Source organism: Chiloscyllium plagiosum, chromosome 36, assembly GCF_004010195.1.
Source record: "Chiloscyllium plagiosum isolate BGI_BamShark_2017 chromosome 36, ASM401019v2, whole genome shotgun sequence".
Classification (NCBI taxonomy): Eukaryota; Metazoa; Chordata; class Chondrichthyes; order Orectolobiformes; family Hemiscylliidae; genus Chiloscyllium; species Chiloscyllium plagiosum.
The window spans coordinates 35,687,230-35,712,391 of record NC_057745.1 but is presented as its reverse complement, the minus strand read 5'-3'; the positions used below and the strand labels follow the sequence as shown (position 1 = coordinate 35,712,391).

The following is a 25,162-nucleotide window of genomic DNA, read 5'->3' as shown; positions in this document are numbered from 1 at the left end:
AACCCTCCACCACCACCCTCTGTCTTCTACCTTTGAGCCAGTTCTGTATCCAAATGGCTAGTTCTCCCTGTATTCCATGAGATCTAACCTTGCTAATCAGTCCCACATGGGGAACCTTTTCGAATGCCACACTGATGTCCATATAGATCACATCTACTGCTCTGCCCTCATCAATCTTCTTTGTTACTTCTTCAAAAAACTCAATCAAGTTTGTGAGACATTATTTCCCACGCACAAAGCCATGTACCCGATGGGCCGGAGAGGGGCCACCTTTTCTCAGTCCCAATCCTCGAACTCAGCACTGCCTTCTTGACCTGCAATCTTCTTCCCGACCTCTCCGCCCCCACCCCCTCTCAGGCCCATCACCCTCACCTTAACTCCTTCCACCCATTGCATTCCCAACACCCCTCCCCCAAGTCCCTCCTCCCTACCTTTTTTCTTAGCCTGCTTGGCACACCCTCCTCATTCCTGAAGAAGGGCTTATGCCCGAAACGTTAGTTGTCCTGGTCCATTGATGCTGCCTGACCTGCAGCGCTTTTCCAGCAACACATTTTTCAGCTCTGATCTCCAGCATCAGCAGTCCTCACTTTCTCCTATTAAACAGTTAAGCCCAACAACATAATGTACATCCCAGAGTTCCATTTTCACAAGGTTCTTACCGGGCTGGGAAATCTGTCATAAAAAGCTCTGGAACTAGCTCCTCCAGTGAGACTGGGTCCATTGGGTGGTTGGGGCACTCAATGTGTGTGCGCTCGATGGCAGTGAGCAAGCAGTCCTCCATTTTGAAGTAATGCAGGCCATGGACCTGGGTGTGGATTTGAGCTTCCCCTGTTGCTGTGGGGCTGCAGTGAGGACACGGAACGTATTGTTCGACCAAGGGAGTCCCATCTGCTTCTGTGCCTGTAAGAGCTGTCAGTCAGAGGGGGTTAAAGAAAAGATCTGTCTCGAATGTTTCTGGCTTAAACTTACTGTTGAAATTTCTAAAAGCAGTGAATTTGTGTAAAGCAAAATTCCACAATCAGCAGCTTGATGACCTGATCAGCAATTTGAAATAACATGGGAAATAGGAGCTCGAAATGGTCATACAGACTCTGAAGCTCCATCACTCAATAGAATCAGTGCTGGACTTAGCCACCATTTTCTTCCCTTACCCCCATATTCCTTAACACTCCTAGCATCCAAAAATCTATTAATGTCAATCTTCATTATATTCATCGACTGAACACCCACAGATCTGAGAGGTGCAGAATTCCAAACATTCAACCTCGAGGGAAGAGATTTCTCAGTCTTAGGATTGGGGTCAGCCACTAATGACTTTCAATGTTAGATTCTCTCGGAGAAACAGTCTCTCAGAATCTGTCCTACAAGTCCTTCAAAATGCTAAATGCTTCAATGAAATTACCTAATTCTGAACTCCAGAAAGTATAAACTCACTCTCTCCAATCTCACATAATCATCTCACCTCATGAATCAATCCAGTGAATCTTTAGTGCGCACCCATCTCACCTTGAACAAATGTCCCCTTTTTCCTTAGACAAGAGGACCAAAGCTGTACAAAATACCCTCGGTGTGGACTCAAAACCCAATACAATTGACACAATCACAGCCTTTACCTTGCCCACCAACTTTCTTATAATAAAGATCTTTGTTACGACTCACTGGGCTAGTATGCCACAAATCAAATTCTGCTACTTCGAGTCATGCCAAATGTTCAACTTTTTTTAAAAAATGGTACACACAGCAGTCCAATTTACCTGACTTTCAGACCAAGGTTAATAGAAAGCACTGAGCAGTTTTCTATGCTGAAGATTTATTATTTATTACAAGTAATTAAATTTTACTATAGCTAAATAGATGCATTTATCATTGCTTACTAAAACCCCTCCTTCCACATGCAAACAAAGTAGGGAAAATAGATTATTGAAGGAGGTAGAAAACTGGAAAGCCAGTTTAACATTATTTACTTCAGGATTCCAATACTGGACTGATCTTTCTTGGCTGACCAGACCCTTGTAGTTCAGATATCATTTGTAAGAAATCACTTGGAAAATGTATGATTATGAATTCAAAGATCACGGCTTATAGCAACTGCTACAGACAAGGTAACTAGTTTCTTTAGGTTTAAACTAAGTTTTTGACTTCAGAGAAGAGGCAGCTTCTAGGCTGTTAGAAGATCCGCACTCAGTTTCCCTCTCTTTCTTTCTGTTATTCTTTCCAGCTCCAAGCTGCTCAGCCACCTGAGAATCCAGGTTTCAGCAAGCAAAAGCTCTCTTTCATCGATAACTCGATAGGAGTCTACTGACCAATCAACATTTTGTTGCACACAAGAGCTGCATCAGTACAAACCCCCAGCCCCTATGCTGTGCAATCTGAACTTCAATTACTAGCAGTTGTTTATGATGTCTGCCATGTGTATCAAGGTTACTTGCTTTCAAAACAGAAGCTACCATTTCAAACATTAGTTTTTAAAAAAAACACCTTTTCCTCATTTCTGTCCCTAGCTTCGAAAATAAATTAAAAAGACATGGGTTCTGACACGATTATATCATTTCTCTGCATGTGAACTTTTTGTGAAGCATTTTGTGTGAAGCATATGCAAGGTCTAGGAGGATGGGAACTGGCAAAACCCTTGAAATATATAAGGAAAGTAGGAAAGAATCTAAGCATGGAATTAGAAAGGCTAACAGGGATCAGGAAAAGTCGTTAGCAAACAGGATTAAGGAGAATCCCAAGGCTTTTTATACATAAGTAAAAAGCAAGCGGGTACTTAGGGAAAGGGTTGGCCCACTCATGGACAAAGGAGGGAATCTGTGTGTGGAGCCAGAAGAGGCAGGTGAGTCCAAACGAATACTTTCTATTAGTATTCATGCAAGAAAAGGAATTGGTGGAGGATGATTTCAGAGAAGGGAGTGTTGAATTTCTAAGCCAAGTTGCGATCAAAAAGGAAGAGGTTTTTGAGCATCATAAAAAAGTATTAAGATGGGTAAGTCCCCAAGTCCTGCAGAATATCGGAGGGGGCAAGAGAACAAATTGCTGGAGCATTGTATCCTCTTTGGCCACAGGTGAGGTGCCAGAGGACGGGAGAATAGCCAATATTGTCCCATTGTTTAAAAGGGATAATAGGGATAATCCAGAAAATTATAGGCCTGTGACTCTCAAATCAGGGGTAGGGAAATTATTGGAAGAGATTCTCAGGGACAAGATCTATAAGCATTTAAAAGCGAATGGCCTAATTAGTGTTAGACAGCAGGGTTGTGTGTGGTAGAGGTCATGCCTCTCTAAATTGATCAATTTTTTTGAGGAGGTGACGAAGATGATTGATGAATGAAAAGTGCCTGTTATTGTCTTCAGTTAACCCTTTAACAAGGTCCCTCATGGCAGACTGTACAAAAGGTGAAAGTCACCTGGTATCGGGGTGAGCTGGCTAGATAGATTCAGACTAGCTTAGTCATAGGAGACAGAAGGTAGCGGTAAAAGGATGCTTTACAGAATGGAAGGCTGTGACTAGTGGTTTTCCACAGGGATCACAGCTGGGACCTCTGCTGTTCGTGATCTACACAAATGATTTGGAGGGAAATGTAGCTGATCTAATTGGTAAGTTTGCAGACAATACAAAGATTGGGGGAGTTGCAGATAGTGAGGAGGATTGCCAGAGGATACAGATCAGCTGGAAGTACAGGCAGAAAAATGGCAGATGTAGTTTAATCCAGACAAATGAGAGGTGATGCATTTTGGAAGGTCAAGTACAGGTAAAAATTATACAGTGAATGACAGAACCCTTAGGACTATTGACATGCGGAGGGATCTGGGTGTGCAAACCCACAAATCACTGAAGATGGTAGTGCAGGTAGATAAGGTAGTAAAAAAAGGCCTATGGCATGCTTGCCTTTATTGGAAGAAGCACTGAGTATAAGGATAGGCAAGTTATGCTGCAGCTTTATAGAATTTAGTTAGGCCACACTTGGAATATTGCATACAGTTCACACTACCAGAAGGATGCGGATGTTTTGGACAGGGTACAGAAAAGGTTTACCAGGATGTTGCCTGGTATGGGTTTTTTTTTTAGCTATGGTTGAAAGGTTGGGTAGACTGGGTTTGTTTTCATTGGAATGCAAGAGCTTGAGGGGCGACCTGATAGACGTTTAAAAGATTGTGAGTGGCATGGATAGAGTGGAAAGTATAAGGCTTTTTCCCAGGGTGCAGGAGCAATTACCAGGGGACCAAGATTCAAGGTGCAAGGAGCAAGTTTAAAGAGATGTGCAAGGCACGTTTTTCACACAAAGGGTGGTGAGTGCCTGGAGCACAGTGACAGAGGTGGTGGTGGAAGCAGACACAATAGCAGCATTCAAGAAACACCTGGATAAATACATGAATAGAAAGGGAATACAGGGATACAGTGCTGTAAGTGAAGCTAGCTTTCATATGGAAGAGCAAAATGTGTTGGTGCAGGCTTGGAGGGCTGAAGGGTTTGTTCCTGGGCTGAGTTGTTCTTTGTTCTGTGATGTGAACAAGGAAACTAAATTCCTTTTAGTACATTTAATAGTTTTGCACCAACATAGAAACATACAGCACAGAAACAGACACTTTGGTCCAACTCGTCCATGCTGACTAGATGTCCTAAATTAATCTAGTCTCATTTGTCAGCATTTAGCCTATATCTCTCCAAACCTTTCCTACTCATATACCCATCCAGGTGCCTTTTAAATGTTGTAATTGTACTACCCTCCACCACTTCTTCTGGCCGCTCATTCCATACACATGCCACCCTCTGCGTGAAAATGTTGTCCCTTTTAAATCTTTCCTCTCTCACCCTAAACCTACGCCCTCCACTTTTGGACTCCCCCACCCCAGGGAAAGGACCTTGTTGATTTACCCTTTCTGTGTCCCTCATGATTTTACAAACCACTATAAGGTCATCCCTCAGCCTCTGATGCTCCAGGGAAAATAGCCCCAGCCTTTTCAGCGTCTCCCTATAGCTCAAACCCTCCAACCCAGGCAACATCCTTGTAAATCTTTTCTGAACCCTTTCAAGTTTCACAACATCCTCCCTATAGCAGGGAGACCAGAACTGCCTGCTGTATTCCAATAGTGGCCTAACCAATGTCTTGTACAGCCTCAACATGACCTCCCAGCTCCTGTACTCAATACTCTGACCAATAAAGTCAAGCATACCAAATGCCTTCTTCACTATCCTATCTACCTGTGACTCCACTTTCAGGGAACTAAGAACCTGCACTCCAAAGTCCCTTTGTTCAGCAACACTCCTCAGGGCTTTATCATTAAGTGTATAAGTCCTGCTCTGATTTGCTTTTTCAAAATGCAGTACCTCACATTTATCAAAATTAAACTCCACCTGCCATTGCTCAGCCCATTAGCCCAGCTGATGAAGATCCCCTTATACTCTGAGGTAAAATTCTTGGCTGTCCACTACACCTCCAATTTTGATGTCATATTTTTGTACTTTCTATTCTTCCCACTTAAGTGTATAATTTCGTATTTCCCCACATGCTAATTCATCTATCACCTTCCATCTTCTTACCTAGTTTTCATTGGGTCTACATTGCTTTGAGCCTCTCTGCATCCACATAGCTTACTTTTCCATTTGGTTTGTACCTGCAGCAAGCTTGGATATATTATACTTGTAATATGTGCTTTTCCAGCACCACACTCTCGACTCTGACTTCCAGCATCTGCAGTCCTCACTTTCTTCTATTATACTTGGCCCTCTCATCTAAACCATGAACATAGACTATGAAAATCTGAGGCTTGTGGTACTTACTGTCATCCTCAAAACGATGTGTTAATTATTTGTTATTTTAGTCCTTTAATCAATCCTCAATCCATGTTACTCCGCAAACCAGGAGCCCTAATCTTGTGCAATAAATATTTTTGTAGCACTTTAGTGAAAGCCTGATGAAATGCTGCCTGAAGATAAAAGTTGAATAGGACACAAGGGTAACTCCACTGCACTACTTCAAAACAATGCCAGGGATTATGTATGTTTACAGATACCCAGGACACCTTGCTTTAACATCTCATCTGAATGATGTCACTTCTGACAGAGCAGCACACCCTTCAGTTTTGCACCGCGCGATCAACCTGGATTATAAGCTCAAGTCTCCCAAGTGAGGCTTGAACCCACAACCTTCAGTACTCAGAGGCAAGTGCCGCTCAATGAGTCACAACATGGAACAATAGTGGGCCAGTACATATAGCTTCACACTCCCTTACCTGGAAACCACTGATCGATCAGAGAATTGACGTGATCAGTGATGAATGCGACTGCTGAGAAATCTCTTGTTTCAGATTGGCAATTGATTTTAATTCCCGCACTCTTTTTCCTCTTCCAGTTTACCTCAGAAGATTCCACACTACGGGAAAGCAAGGACTTACTGAGTTTCAGAAACTATAGACTACAGAAGCATCAATTGAGGCAATAACTAATAGCGTGGTTACCTCAGAAACCCACCGTCGTAGTTCACCTGTAAACCTTCTTGCCAATAAATAGTTTGGTTTCTTCTTACTCGGAAAGTGCTACAACGATTGCGACGCTGTGATCTTGTGAAGCTGTAAACTGATGCCCGATTTGTTCTGCCTCGTCTTGGATTCTTTTCATTCTCAAAGAGCTGAGGGAAAAAGCAAAAACATAAAGGTCAGAGAGGAAAGGATGACCTCCACATTAACCATCAATAATGAGTGAGAAAGTGTTGGCAATTGAGGGGGGGTGTTCGGGACTGAATTATGAGGAACTAGTGCCTAAGGCCACCATTACAGCAGAGGATACCAGGGCAACCAAGTACCTTGATGCTAAGAGATCAACGACTTCATTACCATTTCTCAATCAGGTTGCACAGTGCAAGTGAGGGTCAATTTGAAATTGCTGACATTGGGAATTTGAAAGTGAAAGGAAGGCAGAAGTCTCTGGCACTCCACAGTGTTCCCTGCACCCCATTGTTCTATTATTGTGCTTTAGGAAGGGTGCAAAGGCATTATAGTGGGTGAAAAATGATTTTGACAATTAGATACTTCATTTATGAAGATAGTTGGAAAAGTTGGGGCTACTTATTTGGAGAAGAGAAGGATAAGAGGAGATTTGACAAGGTATTCAAAATCATCAAGGGTCTGGACAGAGAAAATAAAATATATTGTTTCCTTTATATTAGGTTCAAGAACTAGCTGTCGAAATGTGTGGTGCTGGAAAACTACAGCCGGTCAGGCAGCATCCGAGGAGCAAGAGAATTGATGTTTCAGGCATAAGCCCTTCATCAGGCTTATACTGGAAAAGTCAACTCTCCTGTTCCTCGGATGCTGTCTGACCAGCTGTGCTTTTCTAGTGCCACACTTTCTGACTCTGATCTCCAGCATCTGCATTCTTCACTTTCTTCAAGAACTAGCTCGCACTGATATAAAGTGATTGCAAAAAGTACCAAAGCTAACATTTTGAAAAACATTTTGATGCAGCAAGTAGTTTGTACTTGGAATCCACTACCTGAGACTATTATAGAGGCAAACTTAATTTGGATTTCAAAAAAGATTGGATAAATAACTGAAGGGAATAAAACATTGCTGGGTTCGAGAAAGAGTAAGGTTATGGGGTGAGTACAGATTTTCTAGATAATGGGAAACACTTGCAGATTTTATAGGGGACCTTTCATCAGAATTTCTGGCTTAATCAACAATGACACAAGCTATTCAATGACAGAGAATTCAATAGGAGGTCACTGTTAGCCACAGAGAGTGATAAATCACTGCTCACTTTTTGCTTCTCATCCACTTCCCAAGCCTCGCTCTTCACACCACCTTTCCTTCTTCATTCGTCCTGCCCCATCTTCTTTCCAAAAGAGGAGGAGGACAGAAAACAGGAATGCAGGGAAACGTCAGGGAGAGGTGAAGGAGAGAGAAGCAAGGGCAAACCCTCTCTGGGTCAATGAGTGTTGGAAAGGAAAGAGAGGCTGTGATGGAGGAGAGAAGGAACAGGGAAAGAAAGAGTGTGGGTAAGGAGAAGGAAAACAATGGAGCAGAGATTCTGGATAGTTTTCAAATCTTCATTTTACATACCGGTGGAATTCTTTAATACAAAGGGTTACTGAGGCTGGGCCATTAAGTATATTCAAGGCCTTTAAATTGTTAATGGAATCAAGGGTTATGGGGAAAATTCAGGAAAGTAAAATCAAGGATTATCAGCTCAAACATGTCCTCACTGAATGGTAGAGCAGACTCAAATGGTCTACTTCTACTCCAATGCCCTATGGTCATCCTACGGTCTTATCTATATTACAAATGGCAGAGGTTGTATTGATGATCAACAGACAATTAGATGAGACGGATGAGACGTAAACAAATGACAGATTATGACTTGATGATCAGAATCTTTTACCTGGAATAGAAATGTCAAATAATGGAATCATAGAATAGTACAGCATGGAAACAGGCCCTTTGGCCCAAATTGGTCCATGCTGACCTTAGCACCCATTCAGCTAGTTCCAATTGCTCACATTTGGTCCACTAATCCCTTTCCATCTATGTACATATCCAAATGTTTTTTTAAATGTCGTTACTGTGCTTACCCCAACCACTTTCTCTGGCAGCCCATTCCACTCTCTGCGTGAAGTAGTTTCCCCTCAAATCCTACTTAAATTGTTCCCCTCTTACCTTAAACCTATGCCTCAAGCTTTCAATTCTCCCCATCTCTGGGAAAAAGACTACGTGCACTCATCCGATCTATGCCCCTCATGATTTTATACACCTCAATAAGGTCACCCCTCATTCTCCTACATTCCAAGGAATGAAGTCCTATCCTGGCTAACCTCTCCCTATATCTCAGGCCGACTGGATTAGATTCCCTACCAGTATGCAAACAGGCACTTTGACCCAATAAGTCCACACGACCCTCCGAAGAGTACCCCACCCAGACCCATTCCCCTACCTTATATTTACCCTTGACAAATTCACCTAACACTGGGTAATTTAACATGGCCAATTCATCTAACCTGCACATCTTTGGGAGGAAACTGACAAAAAACCAAGGGGAGAATGTGCAAACACCGTACAAGACAGTCGCCTGAGACGGGAATTGAACCCAGGTCCCTGGCGCTGTGAAGGACCACTGTGCCGCTCAGTTCTGGCAACATCCTTGTAAATCTTCTTTACACTCTTTCCAGTTTAACTATGTCTTTCCTATAACAGAGTGATCAAAATTGTACACAATATTCCAAATGCAGCCTCACCAATGACTTACACAACTGTAACGTAATGTCCCAACTCCTAAACTCAACACCTCGACCGATGAAGGCCAGCATGCTAAATGCTGGCTTCATCACTCTGTCTATTTGTGATGTTGCTTTCAAAGAACTCTGTACTTGTACTCCTCGGTCCCTCAAACACCACCACATTCCTCAGGACCTGACCACTTACTGTATAAGTCCTACCTTGGTTTGACTTTCCAAAGTGCAACACGTCACACTTATCTCTGTTGAGTTCTATTTGCCAATCTCCAGTCCACTTCTCCATCTGATCAAGATCCTTCTGTAATTTCTGATAACCTTCCTCACTATCGACAATACCTCCTAATTTTGTATCATTTGCAAACTTACTAATCATGCCTTGTACATTTACATCCAGATCATTGATGTAAATAACAAATAACAAAGGTTCCAGCATCGACCCCTGTGACACATCACTAGTCACAGGCCTCCAGTCTGAGAAACTATCTTCAGCCATCACCCTCCTACCATCGAGTCAATTTTGAATCCAATTAGCTAGCTCTCCCTGGATCCCATGCGGCCTAACCTTCATGACTGGCCTGCAGTGCAGGACTTTGACAAAGGATTTACTGAAGTCCACTGAAGACAACATCCACTGCCCTATTCATCTGTCCTCTAGGTTATCTCTTGAAAACTCTAGAAGAATTGTCAGATATGACTTCCTGCGCTCAAATCCATGCTGACTATCCCTAATCAGACCTTGACTATCCAAATGTTGGTTAATCCTATCTCTCAGTAACCTCTCCAACAACTTGCCTACCATTGATGTCAGGCTCATTGGCCTGTAGTTCCCTGGCTTGTCCTTGCTACCTTTCGTAAAGGATGGAACAACATTAACCACCCTCCAGTCTTCCGGAACTTCACCAGTGGCTAAAGATGAAACAAAACTCTCTGCAAGAGCCTCTGCAATTTCTTCCCAAGCCTCCCACAACATCAGAGGATGGACTTGATCAGGCCTCCAGGAGTTATCCATCCTAATGTGCTTCAAGGATGCAAACACCTCCTCTTTGGTAATACATATGCAGTCCAAAACATTCCTACTTGTTTCCCTGATTTCCTTAGCATCCATGATTTTGACCTCAGTAAACAAGGAGGAGAAATGCTCATTAAAAATCTTCCCCATCTCTTTGGCTCCACACACAGACCAACATGCTGGTCTTTAAGGATCCTATTCTCTCGCTACTGGCCCTTTTACTCTTAATTTAGCTATAGAACTTCTTGGGATTATCTTTACCCTTATCTGTCAGATCCATCTCATACTCTCTTTTTGGAGCCATGCATTTCAGGTGATGGGGGAAAGTTCTAACGATATGTGAGGGGAAAGTTTGTTTTTACACAGAGAGTGGGAGGAGTCTGGAACGCACTGCTGGGGTAATGAAGGAGGCAAAACTTTAGGAGCATTTTAGGGACTTTTAGATAAGCATATGACTAAGCAAGGAATGGAGGGATACTGATCAAGGATAAGCAGAAGGAATTGGTTTAGTTTTGCGTCATGCTTGGCACAACATCATGGGCCGAAGGGCCCGGTCCTGTGCTGTATTATTCTACATTCTAAGAAAACTGTTCGGAACATCTAAATTCTGCATAAAATCCAATGTCATGTTGGAAGGAAGTACAACCAGCCAGCAATACTGGAAAGTCTCTATCTGTATGACGAAGTTGGCAATATAGGTCATACCTGGGCATCCATCTCTGCCAAGCTAATCAAGATGCGTGTAATAAATCGTTGCCAAAAGCCAACGGGCACAAAGTTCATTTTGAAAAGTCTCTGGATGGTGTTGGTGCTCTTGCTTCGCAAGTTACTGATTTCGAATCCTGGCTTTGATGGCAACAGATGTGGGAGGAGGTAACTGGTGAGAAAAGTACAGTCACATCAATCAGCAATAATGACTGTTCTTTGAATTACATTCACGACTACTTCGCATAAAGATTAGCGGCTCAAACTCTATCTTTTTCCTTTAGATTTTAAAAAAAAATTGATATAATATCCTGTATTTATATTAGGCTGGTCATTTTACATAACTTCGCAATTTGTGCATGTACGATGTTACTACAGCCAAATGAATTGAGTTTTCAAAGTTGGAAAGGAGGAAACACAGTGGTTATCTGGGAAAGGATGCTCTGACTACTAAGGGAGTGTAATGAAGGGAGTGTACAGGACTGTTCCTCTGATGGCAGGACTGACATATGAAGAGAAATTGCATCAGTTCATACTACATTCACTGGAGTTTAGAAACATGAGGGGTCTCATAAATGCAAGAAGGATTTTGCAATGACCTGGAAACCTGGATCAGGGCTCACAGTCTAAGGATACAGGGTAGGCCTTAGAACTGAAATGAGAAGGAATATTATTCACTGACTAGTGAGGCTATGGAATTCTGCCACAAAAAGCAGTTGAGGCCAAATCATTGAATTTTTTTAAGGAGTTAGATACAGTTCTTGGGGCTGAAGGGATCAAGGGTTATGGGGAGAAAGTTGGAACAGCGTACTGAGTTAAATATTAACCATAATCACATTGAGTGGCAGAGCAGGCCCAAGGAGCTGAATGGCCTACTCCTGCTCCTGTTTTCCATCTTACCGCACCAACAAACCATGCAAGCTGGGACACATCTCACAATAGCAATTTTAAATTTTATGTTCCAGTTTAAAACATCTGTAATAAAACGTTTGGCTCGATAAAAATGTAGGACTGTCATAAATCAAAGAGCTAGGTCACTATGTCCCTTAGTGAAGGAAACCTGCCATTTGTACTCTGGTATCTGTTTGATTCGAGTCCAACATTAAGTTTGTTGATTTATAATTACCCTCTGAAGTAGCTCAGCCAGCAACTCAGCTGGATAAAACTATCATGTGAAGTGGTTCAAGAAGGTTCTTCACCACATTTTCAGGACTGAAAGGATTGGATAACAAATGCTGGTCCTTCCAGGAGTGCCACCATCCTAAGAATGAAAGTAAAAAGCTGGGAGTTGTGGGTGAGGATTCAGAGGATAGGCCCTCTGAGTCCGAAGAAACACGTGGGTGCTTTCTCTTGTACTCTTCCTGGGACATTTCAGCAAGAGGTTCAGGTTTCACCAACTCTATCTCTGATATGGGTGATGTGCAATGCATTGTAGCTTGCCTTGTGCAGCCAGAGCATCTCAGAATAAAATTCATTCTCTTTTTTCAGACAGAAAAGGCTTTGAAATGGTGATATCTGTCCTGTCCATCTCAGGTCACAAGGTATCTCCAATACTTGATGGAGAGGGAGAACCCATGGGTTCTGGAACAGTCAGAAAGGGCAGTCGAGGAATGGACATGTTTTGCTCCTGCATCGTTTGCAGCTTTCATATGGTCCGCATGCTTGTTCAGGACCCTTGCACCTCCCTGAACTTTATACATCACTGGTACTGACTTTGTGTCAACTATGCCTCGGTAGGGCCATTCTCATGGTTCTTATACCAAACGTTGTCCCCTGAAGTTAACAATCTCTCTTATTTAGTGGAGTCTTGGGACTACCATTGGCGTTCCTGATGTCACTTCACCCTCCCAAAAGGTCCCAGAAGTTCAAATTTAACCGGCGTGGAGTCCTCTTCCCATTAGCAACTTTGCTGGTGCTGTCCCGATAGGCGCATGAGGGGTGGTCCAATAATTAAACAGGAACTGGGACAGTTTGGTATCTAGTGAAGTAATAGGCTGTATCTTCAAAATTTGGACTGCGCTTTCTGCCACATCATTAGCTGATGGAATTTACAGAGCTGTCCGGATGTTCGGTTTTAGGAAATACTCAAATTGCCTGCTGGTAAATGATGGCCTGTTGTTATCTGTGACCAACATTTCCAGGATTCCACGCATTGCAAATGATGCATGCAGTTTTTCTGTTATTCCTGTGTTTGATGAATGAACTCTTTGCACATCCAGACATTTTGAATGAAGATCCACAATGACTAAGAGCACTAAGCCCATGAAAGGATTTGCATAGTTGACATGTAACCGAATCCAGGGATTATCAGCCATTCCCATGAATGTGGGGGAGCTGCTGGCAGTAATTTTTGTCCTTTTTGGCACTCTGGGTACTGCCCACCAAGGGGTCCTTAGCACCAGACAACTTTTGTCAACATATTCATTTTGGAAACTTCTGGTGGACTTCAGTCAGTATCTGGCAGTGACCTTTGCTCACGGCCATCACTCTTGTTCTCCATAATAATATGCTGTCCTTTGCTGTGATCTGGTCTCTACAGGGTCAAAAAGGTTTCAATTCTGGGTGTGGCTGCTCTTTGGTTTCCCACATCACCACCAGATGTTTCAATTTTGCCAGAACCAGATCTTTCTGCATCCAAGATCTGATACTGTCAGCTGTGACTAGAAGTGCGTCCAGAAAATTTAAAACCATTATTGAGTCTTCCAGTGGTAGCACTGATTGTGTATCTGTGAGTAAGAGGTGGCTGAATGCATCTGCTACTTGGCGTCCAGTACTGTGTTCCAACTTGTAATTATCTGCACTTTAGATTTACAGCCTACCACTGAATTCGCCCTGAAGCTATGGGCAGTACTGCCGTGTCCTCTTTACGTGGACCTGGCAGGGATTTGTGATCCATTATTAATACAAATTTATGACTGTAAAAGGTATTTGTGGAACATCCTAACTGCAAATATGACCGTCAAACTTTCCTTCTCTACGTGGGCACATTTACGCTATGCATTAGCCAAAGTTGTAGATGCATAAGCTATTGGGCATTCCTCTCCATTTGGCCACCTATGAGCTAATACTACCCTGATGTCATATGGGGAGGCATCACATGTCAATGTCAGATCTCGCTTGGGATCATAGTGTGCCAACGTCTTAGAGGATGATAGCTGTTCCTTCACTTCTCTGAAGACTATGGTTTGGCTGTGCGAACATTTCCAACGCTGACCTTTTAAGAATTAATTTAAAGGTGCCTAGATGGAAGCCAGGTTATGTATGACCTTTCTGTAATAGCTCATCAGCCCAAGGAAAGACTTAAGCTTCGATATGGACATAAAATCCAGAGCAGATTTGATCACTCCCACTTTATCTTCCGACGGGTGTAACCCAGTCTTGCAGACCTTGTAGCCCAAGACAGTTATTTGGGGAGCCTGGAACACACACTTTTCCCTTCTGAGGCCTATGCTTGCCTGGGAGAAACATCCAAGGACTATGTCCAAGTTCTCTAAGTGCTCCTTACTGTTCTTCCCTGTTAGCATATCATCCAGATAAATTGTGATCTTGGGTACACTTTGTAAAATGTTGTCCATTGTCTGCTGAAAAATTGCACAGGCTGACAGTACTCCAAATGGCAGTCTTGTGTATTGGTACAAACCCTTATGGCTATTAATTGTAGCATACTTCTGGGAATCCTTATCTAATGGCAATTGTAAATATGCATGGCTCATGTTCAGCTTCATAAAGGACAGCTCTCCTGCCAGTTCTGCGTATAAATCCTCTATACGAGGGAATTGGTATTTATCCAGTTTCGAAAAGCTGTTACGATTTATTTAATATCCCCACAAAGGCAAACCGACCTGTTGGGCTTAACAATTGGTACAACTGGTGCTGCTCATTCCGCAAACTGGACTGGTTTGATAATCCCTTCGCTTTCCAGCCTTCTGATTTCTGCTTCTATCTTGACTGTAAGGCAAATGGGTTGACCTTGCAGAGTCATGGAATTGCTTCCCGGTCAACATGCAAGGTGGCTTTGGTTCCTTCGATAGTCTGGAGATCTTCCTGAAAGACTTTAGGGTATGCAATTAGGACTTCAATCAAGCAACCATTTCTTACTGAGAAATGTTAAGCCAACTTTGATGAATCTTACTGAACCAATTTTGTCCCATTAAGCTTGGGGATTTTTACAATAATCAGTGGTAACTGAACCAGCTACTTCTCATGACAGACCAGAACTGAAGTTATACCCTTAATTTGTAAAAGTTCCCTGGTATACGTTCTCAGTCTAGCCAAGGTCTTGTGTAAACTTAAGGGTTGGGGTCCAGAGTGAATTTTGTTAAAGACTGGTTCTGCAATCACTGAAACAGCTACACTGGTATCAACCTCCATTCGAACCAGGAGATCATTTAGCCAGACTTCTGTTTTGTAAATTTTTGCTATAAATTCTGTGTTACGATCGAGTCCTCCACTATCACCTGATGAAGGAGCATCGCTTCGAAAGCTATTGTGCTTCCAATTAAACCTGTTGGACTATAATCTGGTGTTGTGTGATTTTTAACTTTGTTTTGATTGTTCTGATTGGGATGTTGCTAAGCAATTTAACCATTCCACGTCAGATGTAGGCAGACTTTCCAGGGTGTTCACTAGCCTGGTCCCTGGCCTATGGGTTCTCTTACTCCATTAGGTCTAATGGATTTCTTTTACTGTCTCAAGTCCACATATTGGCAGCTTGCTGGTCTGGAACCTGAAGAAAATTTTAACTGCTTGGCTGAGGCTTGGTTTGCTTTGGAGTTTTACTGTGGGCTGACCAAGAGACCCTCTGTTAAGGATACCTTCCTAACTTTTTTAAAAAAAAGTTTTGTGATTTACACATGAAAGAAGTGAAACTATCATTGTATTCTAATAGATGAAAAGCTTAACAGACAATCAATTTTTCAATGTATAATTTCAGTTACATCACACTGTTAATTTTTGCTATAAATTCTGTGTTACGATTGAGCCCTCCACTATCACCTGATGAAGGAGCGTCGCTCCGAAAGCTAGTGTGCTTCCAATTAAACCTGTTGGACCATAACCTGGTGTTGTGTGACTTTTAACTTCCTAAGCAAGGCTGTGCAATTGTCTTCACTCAAGTAGTGATCCCTAAGCTCAGATGGACGGGCTAGGGTGTATTCCCTGCAATTCATATATTTCACTTGCCACATTTTCCAATGATAAAGCCAGTTGTAGTGCCTGTTTGAAGTCCAGTTGGGCTTCAGCTAATAGGTGCTTTTGTATGGTTACATTATTAATCCCACATACTAAGTGGTCTTCAGCATGTCATTAAGGGTTAAAAACCAAAGTCACATGCCTCTGCTAATCGCCTTAACCTAGTCAAAGATCCCAACACGGATTCCCCTGGTTCTTGAATTGCTGAGTAAAACTGATGCTATTTCAGAAGGAGAGGAGGCTATGGGTTGTAATATTCATTAACTAAATTAATCAACTCTGAAAAGGCGTTATTATCTGGTGCCTCAGGGAACGTAGGGCTCCTAATAACCAAAAACGCTGCATGTCTACAAGCAGTCAGGAGAATTACTTGTTGATTTTCACATGGTCTAATGTAATTTGCCTGGAAAACATAATGTATTCTTTCCACATACTGGATCAAGTCTTCAATGACAGGACCTAAAAAGTCAAATTTCCCAAACAATAGCATGATGCCAGAAATGTTCATCTCAACTCCAAGATGACTTTTGCGAGTGAATTTCTTCAGCAGCGTGTTTATCTCTCATCCACTGAAATAACTCCACAGAGGACAGTATCCCACTACTAAGTCACTCCATATTTCCACATGGAGAGTCCATGACACTGATCCAACTCCAAGAGTGAACAGGATGTCTGACACTCCTGTTTTTATCTGTCAGCCAGAGCTCCCTGACTAGACCAGATTAACAACCCCAATGAGGGAACTCCATTTATAAGGTCCACTTGGCTGACTTCATTACAACATGGCTTTGTGCATCAGAAATCATGTCTCACAAACTTGATTGAGTTTTTTGAGGAAATAACAAAGAGGATTGATGAGGGCAGAGCGGTAGATGTGATCCATATGGATTTCAGTAAGGCGTTCGACAAGGTTCCCCATGGGAGATTGATTAGCAAGGTTAGATCTCATGGAATACATGGAGAACTAGCCATTTGGATACAGAACTGGCTCAAAGGTAGAAGACAGAAGGTGGTGTTGGAGGGTTGTTTTTCAGACTGGAGGCCTGTGACCAGTGGAGTGCCGCAAGGATCGGTGCTGGTTCCTCTACCTTTTGTCATTTACATAAATTATTTGGATGCGAGTATAAGATGTACAGTTAGTAAGTTTGCAGATGACACCAAAATTGGAGATGTAGTGGACAGTGAAGAGGGTTACCTCAGATTACAACAGGATCTGGACCAGATGAGCCAATGGGCTGAGAAGTGGCAGATGGAGTTTAATTCAGATAAATGTGAGGTGCTGCATTTTGGGAAAGCAAATCTTAGCAGGACTTATACACTTAATGGAAAGGTCCTAGGGAGTGTTGCTGAACAAAGAGACCTTGGAATGCAGGTTCATAGCTCCTTGAAAGTGGAGTCGCAGGTAGATAGGATAGTGAAGAAGGCGTTTGGTATGCTTTCCTTTATTGGTCAGAGTATTGAGTACAGGAGTTGGGAGGTCATGTTGCAGCTGTACAGGACATTGGTTAGGCCACTGTTGGAATATTGCATGCAATTCAGGTCTCCTTCCTATTGGAAAGATGTTGTGAAACTTGAAAGGGTTCAGAAAAGGTTTATAAGGATGTTGGCAGGGTTGGAGCATTTGAGCTATAGGGAGAGGTTGAATAGGCTGGAGCTGTTTTCTCTAGAGCGTTGGAGGATGAGGGGTGACGTTATAGAGGTTTATAAAATCATGAGGGACATGGATAGGATAAATAGGTAGTCTTTTCCCTGGGGTCGGGGAGTCCAGAACTAGAGGGCATAGGTTTAGGGTGAGAGGGGAAAGATATAAAAGACACACGGGGCAACTTTTTCACACAGAGATTGGTACGTGTATGGAATGAGCTGCCAGAGGAAGTGGTGGAGGCTGGTACAATTGCAACATTTAAGAGGCATTTGGATGGGTATATGAATAGGTAGGGTTTGGAGGGATATGGGCCGGGTGCTGGCAGGTGGGACTACATGGGGTTGGGATATCTGGTCGGCATGGACGAGTTGGACCGAAGGGTCTGTTTCCATGCTGTACCTCTCTAAGACTCCATGTCTCTGTAACAATCACTGCAGGACCCAGTATAGGTCAATGAGCACAAGGTTGACAGGGGAATAGGACATTGGCATTAAGATGCAGCCAACAGAGGTTGGGATTAACTGTAGTTTCAAGTCTGTGGAATGTATAAAATCAGCCAGGAAACCATTTGAATTGTCAGGTATCGAGGTAATGAAGAGGGTTTCAGCCTCAGACAAGCTGAGGCACAATGCTGTCAGGTGACATTATGGAAACAGTCAATCTTTGTGATGGTGCAGAAGGAAGGTTGGATGTTCATCCCAGGGTCAATTGTGATAGCAAGGTTGCATAGAGAGTGGTTTCATGTCAGACTGTTGTCACGGAGATGGATAGAGAAGTAGTTCAGAAAGAGAGTTTAGAGCAGCAAGTGAAAATGATTACTTCAGCCTTTCCAATGTTTTATTGGAAGGTATTTCTGCTCATTCACTACTGGATTTCACATTAGCATCTGATAACTTAGACACTGTATGGGAGAAAAGAGGTGATGGAGAGGTTAAGCTTACTGCCATTAGTATTCATGGGAAATTTAACACAATTTCAGATCATACCATAGAGTAACATAGTGTAGATAAGAAAAAGGAAGGACCAATGTTAGATGCTCAGGGGATACTAGAGGTAACAGTACAGAATCAGAGAGAAGCCTTTGCAAGTGATCGTCTGGCTGCGATTGATAGATAATGATGGAACCAAGTGACAGCAGTCTTACTCAGCTGGAAAACAGTGTCGAGAGGTTGGAGGACGATGGCATAGTCAAGACTGTCAAAAGCTTCAGAAGGTAAAGAGGGAAAGTTCACCTTTGTCACAGACACACAAAACGTAATTTGCAACTTTTATAAGGGTTTTTAAAGAAACATCTTAAAAAAAGGAGATAATTAGAAAGACATTGAGATTAGGAAAAGAAATTCTGAGCTTAAGGCTTCAGCAGCTGAAGACATGGCCACCAATAGTGGAATGGTTAAAATCAGGAATGCTAGAGATCTCATGAGGCTGAGGCCAAATGGAAGAGATTTGAAATGTTAACTTTGTTTCTCTCTCTGCAGTAGTTGCCAGACCTGGGTTTTTTAAACACTTTCCGTTTCTACCTTAGAGGGTTGTGCGGCTGGAAGAGGTAGCTATAAAGTAATTTGAAATCCAAACTAAGCATTTTAAAATATCAGAAAACAAATTACCTGTTGTTGGTAATTGGAAGAGCAATCTCAAACTTGGCAAGAAATTGGAAATATTGCTCCTCAGTCTGCTCTGTGAAGCCAGTTCCAATCAGCAACTTTCTCAGCTCCGTAACTTGTATTATTCCATTTTTGGCAAGCACACGTGAAGCTTTGACATTGATAATTCTCGCCAAGCATTCAGATAACCACACTGGATCCAAGAAGTAGAGGTTTCGTAGACCATGGCTGGTGTCTGGAAAATGCAGCAATGCTCCTGTCTCAATAAGGAAGGAGAAAGCTGCGAACCAAACAATGGCACAATGAGGCAACAGTGAGTTGGTTATCTTATGCCCTCACTTATTATTAGATTAGATTACTTACAGTGTGGAAACAGGCCCAACAAGTCCACACTGACCCGCCGAAGCGCAACCCACCCATTCCGCTACATTTACCCCTTTGCCTAACACTACAGGCAATTTAGCCTGGCCAATTCACCTGACCCGCACATTTTTGGACTGTGGGAGGAAACTGGAGCACCTGGAGGAAACCTACGCAGACACGGGGAGAATGTGCAAACTCCACACAGTCAGTCGCCTGAGGCGGGAATTGAACCCGGGTCTCTGGGGCTGTGAGGCAGCAGTGCTAACCACTGTGCCACCATGCCGCCCACTAGCTCAGATCTTCCAGTTTTCACACAGTTGGAGACCAGACCTATTCCCCAGTGATTGTGTTAGAATGCCTCTGAAAACACAACTGGGATTCTGTAGGAATTCCGTAGGAATTATCTGGGAAGTTTAGATTTCCTTAGCTAATAGTTATCGAGGAAATATTAGATGAATAAAAACTCATTCTAACCTTTGAGTAACAGTACACCTGACATTCACGTCTCCCTTCTAGACCTCCTTGACCACCTTGCAACTACTCCTCAAACCGACTCATTATCATACCCTTTTTGCCATCTTCCCTATCCAGCATCCTGACATCTTATTCCCCTGCCACTCACATTCTTATCATACCCACTCTTACCACTTATACAACAAGACATTCACATTCAGTTATGCACACAATGAGACATTTTGGGACATTTAAACTTGACTACCGGAATACAGCAGCTAGTGCCAGAAAGGGAGGGCATAGTTTCTGCATGACCTATCTATGCTGCTGCCTATTGGAATTCCTGCACTGAGGCAGATGTGAAGAAGCCTCAGAGTCCACGGATGGAAAGTGGAGTGATAAATAGGATTTCCAATTTGATTGTTTTTGCACAGTGCTGATTCCAATTGGAAAGGTAATTCGTTCAATTTGGGCTTTAATAGTTTCTATTTGACAAATAACGAAAAAGGCACTGATGTAACAACACAAAAGAGGAAGTGAACAATTGAAAAAATGAATTTTTCCTCAAAATATCATTGAGAATTACCGGTCTGCAAATCTTCAAAGTCCTTGATATCATTGTCAGGAGTCAGCTGCACAATCTCCTCCAGTTGCTGGTCAGTTAAGTACTGGACTTCATTACTACTGCTTCTTCTTTGTTGTTCTTTCAGGACAGCATTCAACAGATTGAAGTGGCTCTTTGGTATCTGAAATGGAGGCTGATGTTACTGCATGTTAAAACAAAGGCAGACCTACGTTTTTATGGCATCTTTCAAGATATCTTAAGGTGCTCTACAGACAATGAAACATTTATAAAGTATTGCAATGTTAGAAACATGGCTGCAATTTTGTACACTTCAAGAGCCCAAAAGCAGCAATGTGATGGTGAACAGATCATTTCTTACGATACTGAATAAGAGAGAAATATTGTTCAGGACAATCTTTCACCCTCCTGCATTTCTTTGAACCAGTATTTCTTTTACATCCATTGAGAAGATAAATGGGACTTGGTTTAATAACTCTTCCAAAAGAAGCACCTCAAAGTGTTCTGGCACCTCTGGCTCTGTACGTTCTAGCACCTCATGTTTTCTGCTTCTACCACACGTTCACATAGTGAGTTGTAGACTGCAAAGCATCTGAATGATAAAGATTTGCCTCAATAACCCTCTTTCTAACCCTTTAAACAAGTACTTTAAATTTATGCCCCCTGGTTATTGACCTCAATGCCAACAGAAGTCACTCCTTCCCATCTGTCTCAGCCCTCCATAATTTTATACACCTCAACTATACCTCACTCCAGCTTCCTCTGTTCCAAAGAAAGTTCTCTCAGACGATCTGTGAGGTTACACTGGATAATGTTGTCCATTCCAGGCATGCTTCAATAACATAGCCCTCATAAACCTCTGCATCTTCGATTGTAATCGCACTCTTCCTGAAACATCATCACCAGAACTGTACACAGTATTCCAGCTATGATTTAACTAAAGTTTTATACAGTTCCAACATAACCTCATTTCCCTTCATTGTTTAAATTAGTGCCTTCTACTTACCAAGTGTCTTGCTACTAAATATAGTTCCTGCCCATCTATGCCAGTAAAACCCGGAATAATTTGAATCTCCCCTCAACTTTCTCTTGTTCAAAGGAGGACAATCACAGCTTCTCTAATTGCTCTACATGGTACCTAGACCATTTTGAAGGATCTTGGCTGATTGGAAAAGATCACGTGATATTACGGCACATACTTCATGTAACATGAGTTATCATACAACCAGATATTGAACAGTAAAAGGTAACGATCCTAAAGTGACAAAGTGCTTGTTCACAGGAGAAACCAGCAATATTAAACTGGAGAATATTAAAAGATCAAATGTATATTTCTTATTTGTTTTCAAAAATGGAAAAAAGAGAGCTTGGGTTCCAGTGAAACATCCAGTAATTTCATAATCGTCAGCTACAATGTGTTTCATAACTTGGTCAAAACGGAGAACCAACTATTAAAAAAAAAATTTCCTAACATGTTAAGTTAATAACGATGCAGGTTTACGCTTTTAAATTTCAGAAGTTCATTTTTGAACAAATGAGGAACAGTCAGTTCTGAAAACATTGCCAATGCAGCAGGAGGTACAGATTGGGTTGCAGTAAGCTCTACATCCCCTGCAGTGAAACTTCCACAATACGTTCTCGCTGCCTGAAAAATAACTTCAGTATAATCAGAGAAAAGTAGGAACATAACACTCATTCAAGTGGCACCCAAGGCGTATGATGCAACTCTACTGATTCTGAAAAGATTGACTTCAAATCAACTCCAAACTTTGCAGTGCAGTAGTCATGAAATAGTCCAATCTTGCTGCTTGCTTCACTGTAAGATGTGATATAATCCTCCTTAATGTGTACTGAGAATTAAATAAGATTTTATAAAATGGGGTTCTAACAGGAGCAGGATGACTAATGCTCTAAGACACCTTTTAGCAAGCATAAATCTTGAACACCTTAAGGTTCCATGCCAGCAGATGTGGCTGAAGAGGAATTTTGTACATCCTAAGACCTGTGACAGCCTTGGGAACAGACTAGAAAGTATACTGATTCCTGTGTACAGGAATAACAAAAAGACCAAGAAAGAAATGTAAACAACCTACATGTGCGAGATCACAGGGTTATGAAGGTCATGATTTTCTGTATGTTTAAGAGATGTAGATTAGCTTTGGGACTGAGTATTCGATCTGTTAAGCCACTCTAAGACTGAGGCTGTCTAAACAAACACCAAGGCAACCTGCATACCCGAGTCCTCCTGTGTCCTGTATAAGGAGAATGCGGCACAATGAATGCAATGTTCAGTTATGCCCTCAGAACTTGAGCATTCATTCTTTATGCAAAAGCCCTGGACAATGATGAAATGATCCTATATATGTCAATTCATTTTAAAAATTAGCAGACAAGACACAAATTAACTTAATCTAAAACAATACAGGAGATCTCATGGCAGAAAACAGGAGTATTTATCCAGACATTGAATGTGGGTGTTAAAGCTTGGATTTGGTCAAGTGTGGGAGTATTCAGAGTAAAATACCTAGTCTATTTTGTACTACACTGAAAGCTAGGAAGCACTTACCAATCTCCCAACCAACCTCTGCGATGCAGTTAGATTCCCTGTGTCCTTCATGCTACAAGCAACTTGAAAAATCAATTTGCGAAGCCCTTCCAGTCCATCAAGTGTTTTGCAGGATATCTCACTGTAGAGGAGACACAATGGAGAACATCTAATTGTAAAAGAAATAAGAGATATAAATATTTCACCATAAATTGTGGATATCTCACTGTAAAAGGGAGAGGGGAATGGATATTTTTTACTGTAAAGGAGACATGGGAGTGGATATTTCAATATAAACAGCAAGATAGAAAGATGTATATTTTACTGTAAAAGGGAGAGATGGAGGGGTGGATATCTCACAGTAAGGAGAGAATTATAACAGAAGTAGTTTAACACGTGACCTGAGAGGTTGTGCTGGAAAACTCATTGTTTTGAATCAATGCTAAACATACTAAAATCACTGAGAACCGAGTAGCTAATACAGACTGAACAGGATTCCGACTCCAGTATATGAGTCTTCGTACATTAACTTCAACATTTCATTCTACTTCCTTACTGTACATTCAACTAGATGAGAATTGCCTAAGATATTGAACCTATGCTGGTCATTAATACCCACTTGTTATTATTCTATTACAGATTTGGGTCTGCCATAGACACCATCATCATATCAGTGTCTTAAAGTGAGTGGGTTCACTTTGCACCATGTCTTATACAGCTCTAGTCTGAACTATCAGCTGTCTTTACAATCCCTCTAAAAGGTGAACCAAAATTACACAAGGAATGGCTTGAGATATTAAGCTCTCAGAGTAATCAGCACTTATTTCCATCAATATTTGTTATGAAAGAGATTAAAACACTGTACCTTAAAAATTGTAAACTTCATTTACTCCCAGTATTGTTTGCTATTAATAATAGCGGTTAGCACAAATCAATGATTGGTGTAAAGACCACATCTTTTTATATCCTTTAGTTTTGGGCTGCAGACTAAAAAAGACAGACACTATTTTCAACTAAGGAGACCCTGCAAAGACATGGCTGTTGTCATCATGTTTACTGGAGCACACTGGAAGTTGTGACCATGTTGCCTTTTTCTGAGTGAAAGCAGACAGAACAGAGAAATGGATTCTGAACAAGGAACAACTGCTTTAAACAAGATGCTGCCAGACCTGCTGAGCTTTTCCAGCAATATCTATTTCTATTGCTTTACAACAATGTTTTGATTGACTCCTGATTAGATGACCATGGCTTGTGTGGGGCCTACAGTGTAGAAACAGGAGAGTCAGTACGGGTTCCTAACTGAACCATAAGGTATAGAAACAGAATTAGGCTTTTCGACCATGGCGGATATGTTTCTCAACCCCATTGTAAATTAGATTAGATTAGATTACTTACAGTGTGGAAACAGACCCTTCGGCCCAACAAGTCCACACCGACCCGAAGTGCAACCCACCCAGACCCATTCCCCTACATTTACGCCTTCACCTAACACTACGGGCAATTTAGCATGGCCAATTCACCTGACCTGCACATTTTTGGACTGTGGGAGGAAACTGGAGCACCCAGAGGAAACCCACGCAGACATGGGGAGAATGTGCAAACTCCACACAGTCGCCTAAGGTGGGAATTGAACCCAGGTCTCTGGCGCTCTGAGGCAGTAGTGCTAACCACTGTGCCGCCCTCCTGCCTGTCACCCTGTAAACCTTGATCCCTTCACGAATGAAGAACATATCTATCTTTGTCTTAAAGACACTCAATGTCTTGGCTTCCACAGCCTTCTGCAGCAATGAGTTCCACAGATTCACCACCCACTGGCTGAAGAAATCTTTCCTTGTCTC

The 25,162-nt window shown here is 42.0% G+C and overlaps 1 protein-coding gene across 1 annotated transcript in view; it reads right to left on the bottom strand.

The window, feature by feature from the left end:
* Positions 1 to 25,162, bottom strand: part of lrrk1 (leucine-rich repeat kinase 1) — a 237,289-nt gene that overhangs the window by 73,969 nt on the left and 138,158 nt on the right. Inside the window, exons 18-24 of the mRNA XM_043677668.1 lie at positions 23,346 to 23,466; positions 20,783 to 20,942; positions 19,384 to 19,660; positions 10,942 to 11,113; positions 6,457 to 6,626; positions 6,232 to 6,371; positions 660 to 909 (exon numbers count right to left, since the gene is read on the bottom strand). Coding sequence (XP_043533603.1) covers positions 660 to 909; positions 6,232 to 6,371; positions 6,457 to 6,626; positions 10,942 to 11,113; positions 19,384 to 19,660; positions 20,783 to 20,942; positions 23,346 to 23,466 — 1,290 coding nt within the window. The remainder of the gene's footprint in view (positions 1 to 659; positions 910 to 6,231; positions 6,372 to 6,456; positions 6,627 to 10,941; positions 11,114 to 19,383; positions 19,661 to 20,782; positions 20,943 to 23,345; positions 23,467 to 25,162) is intronic.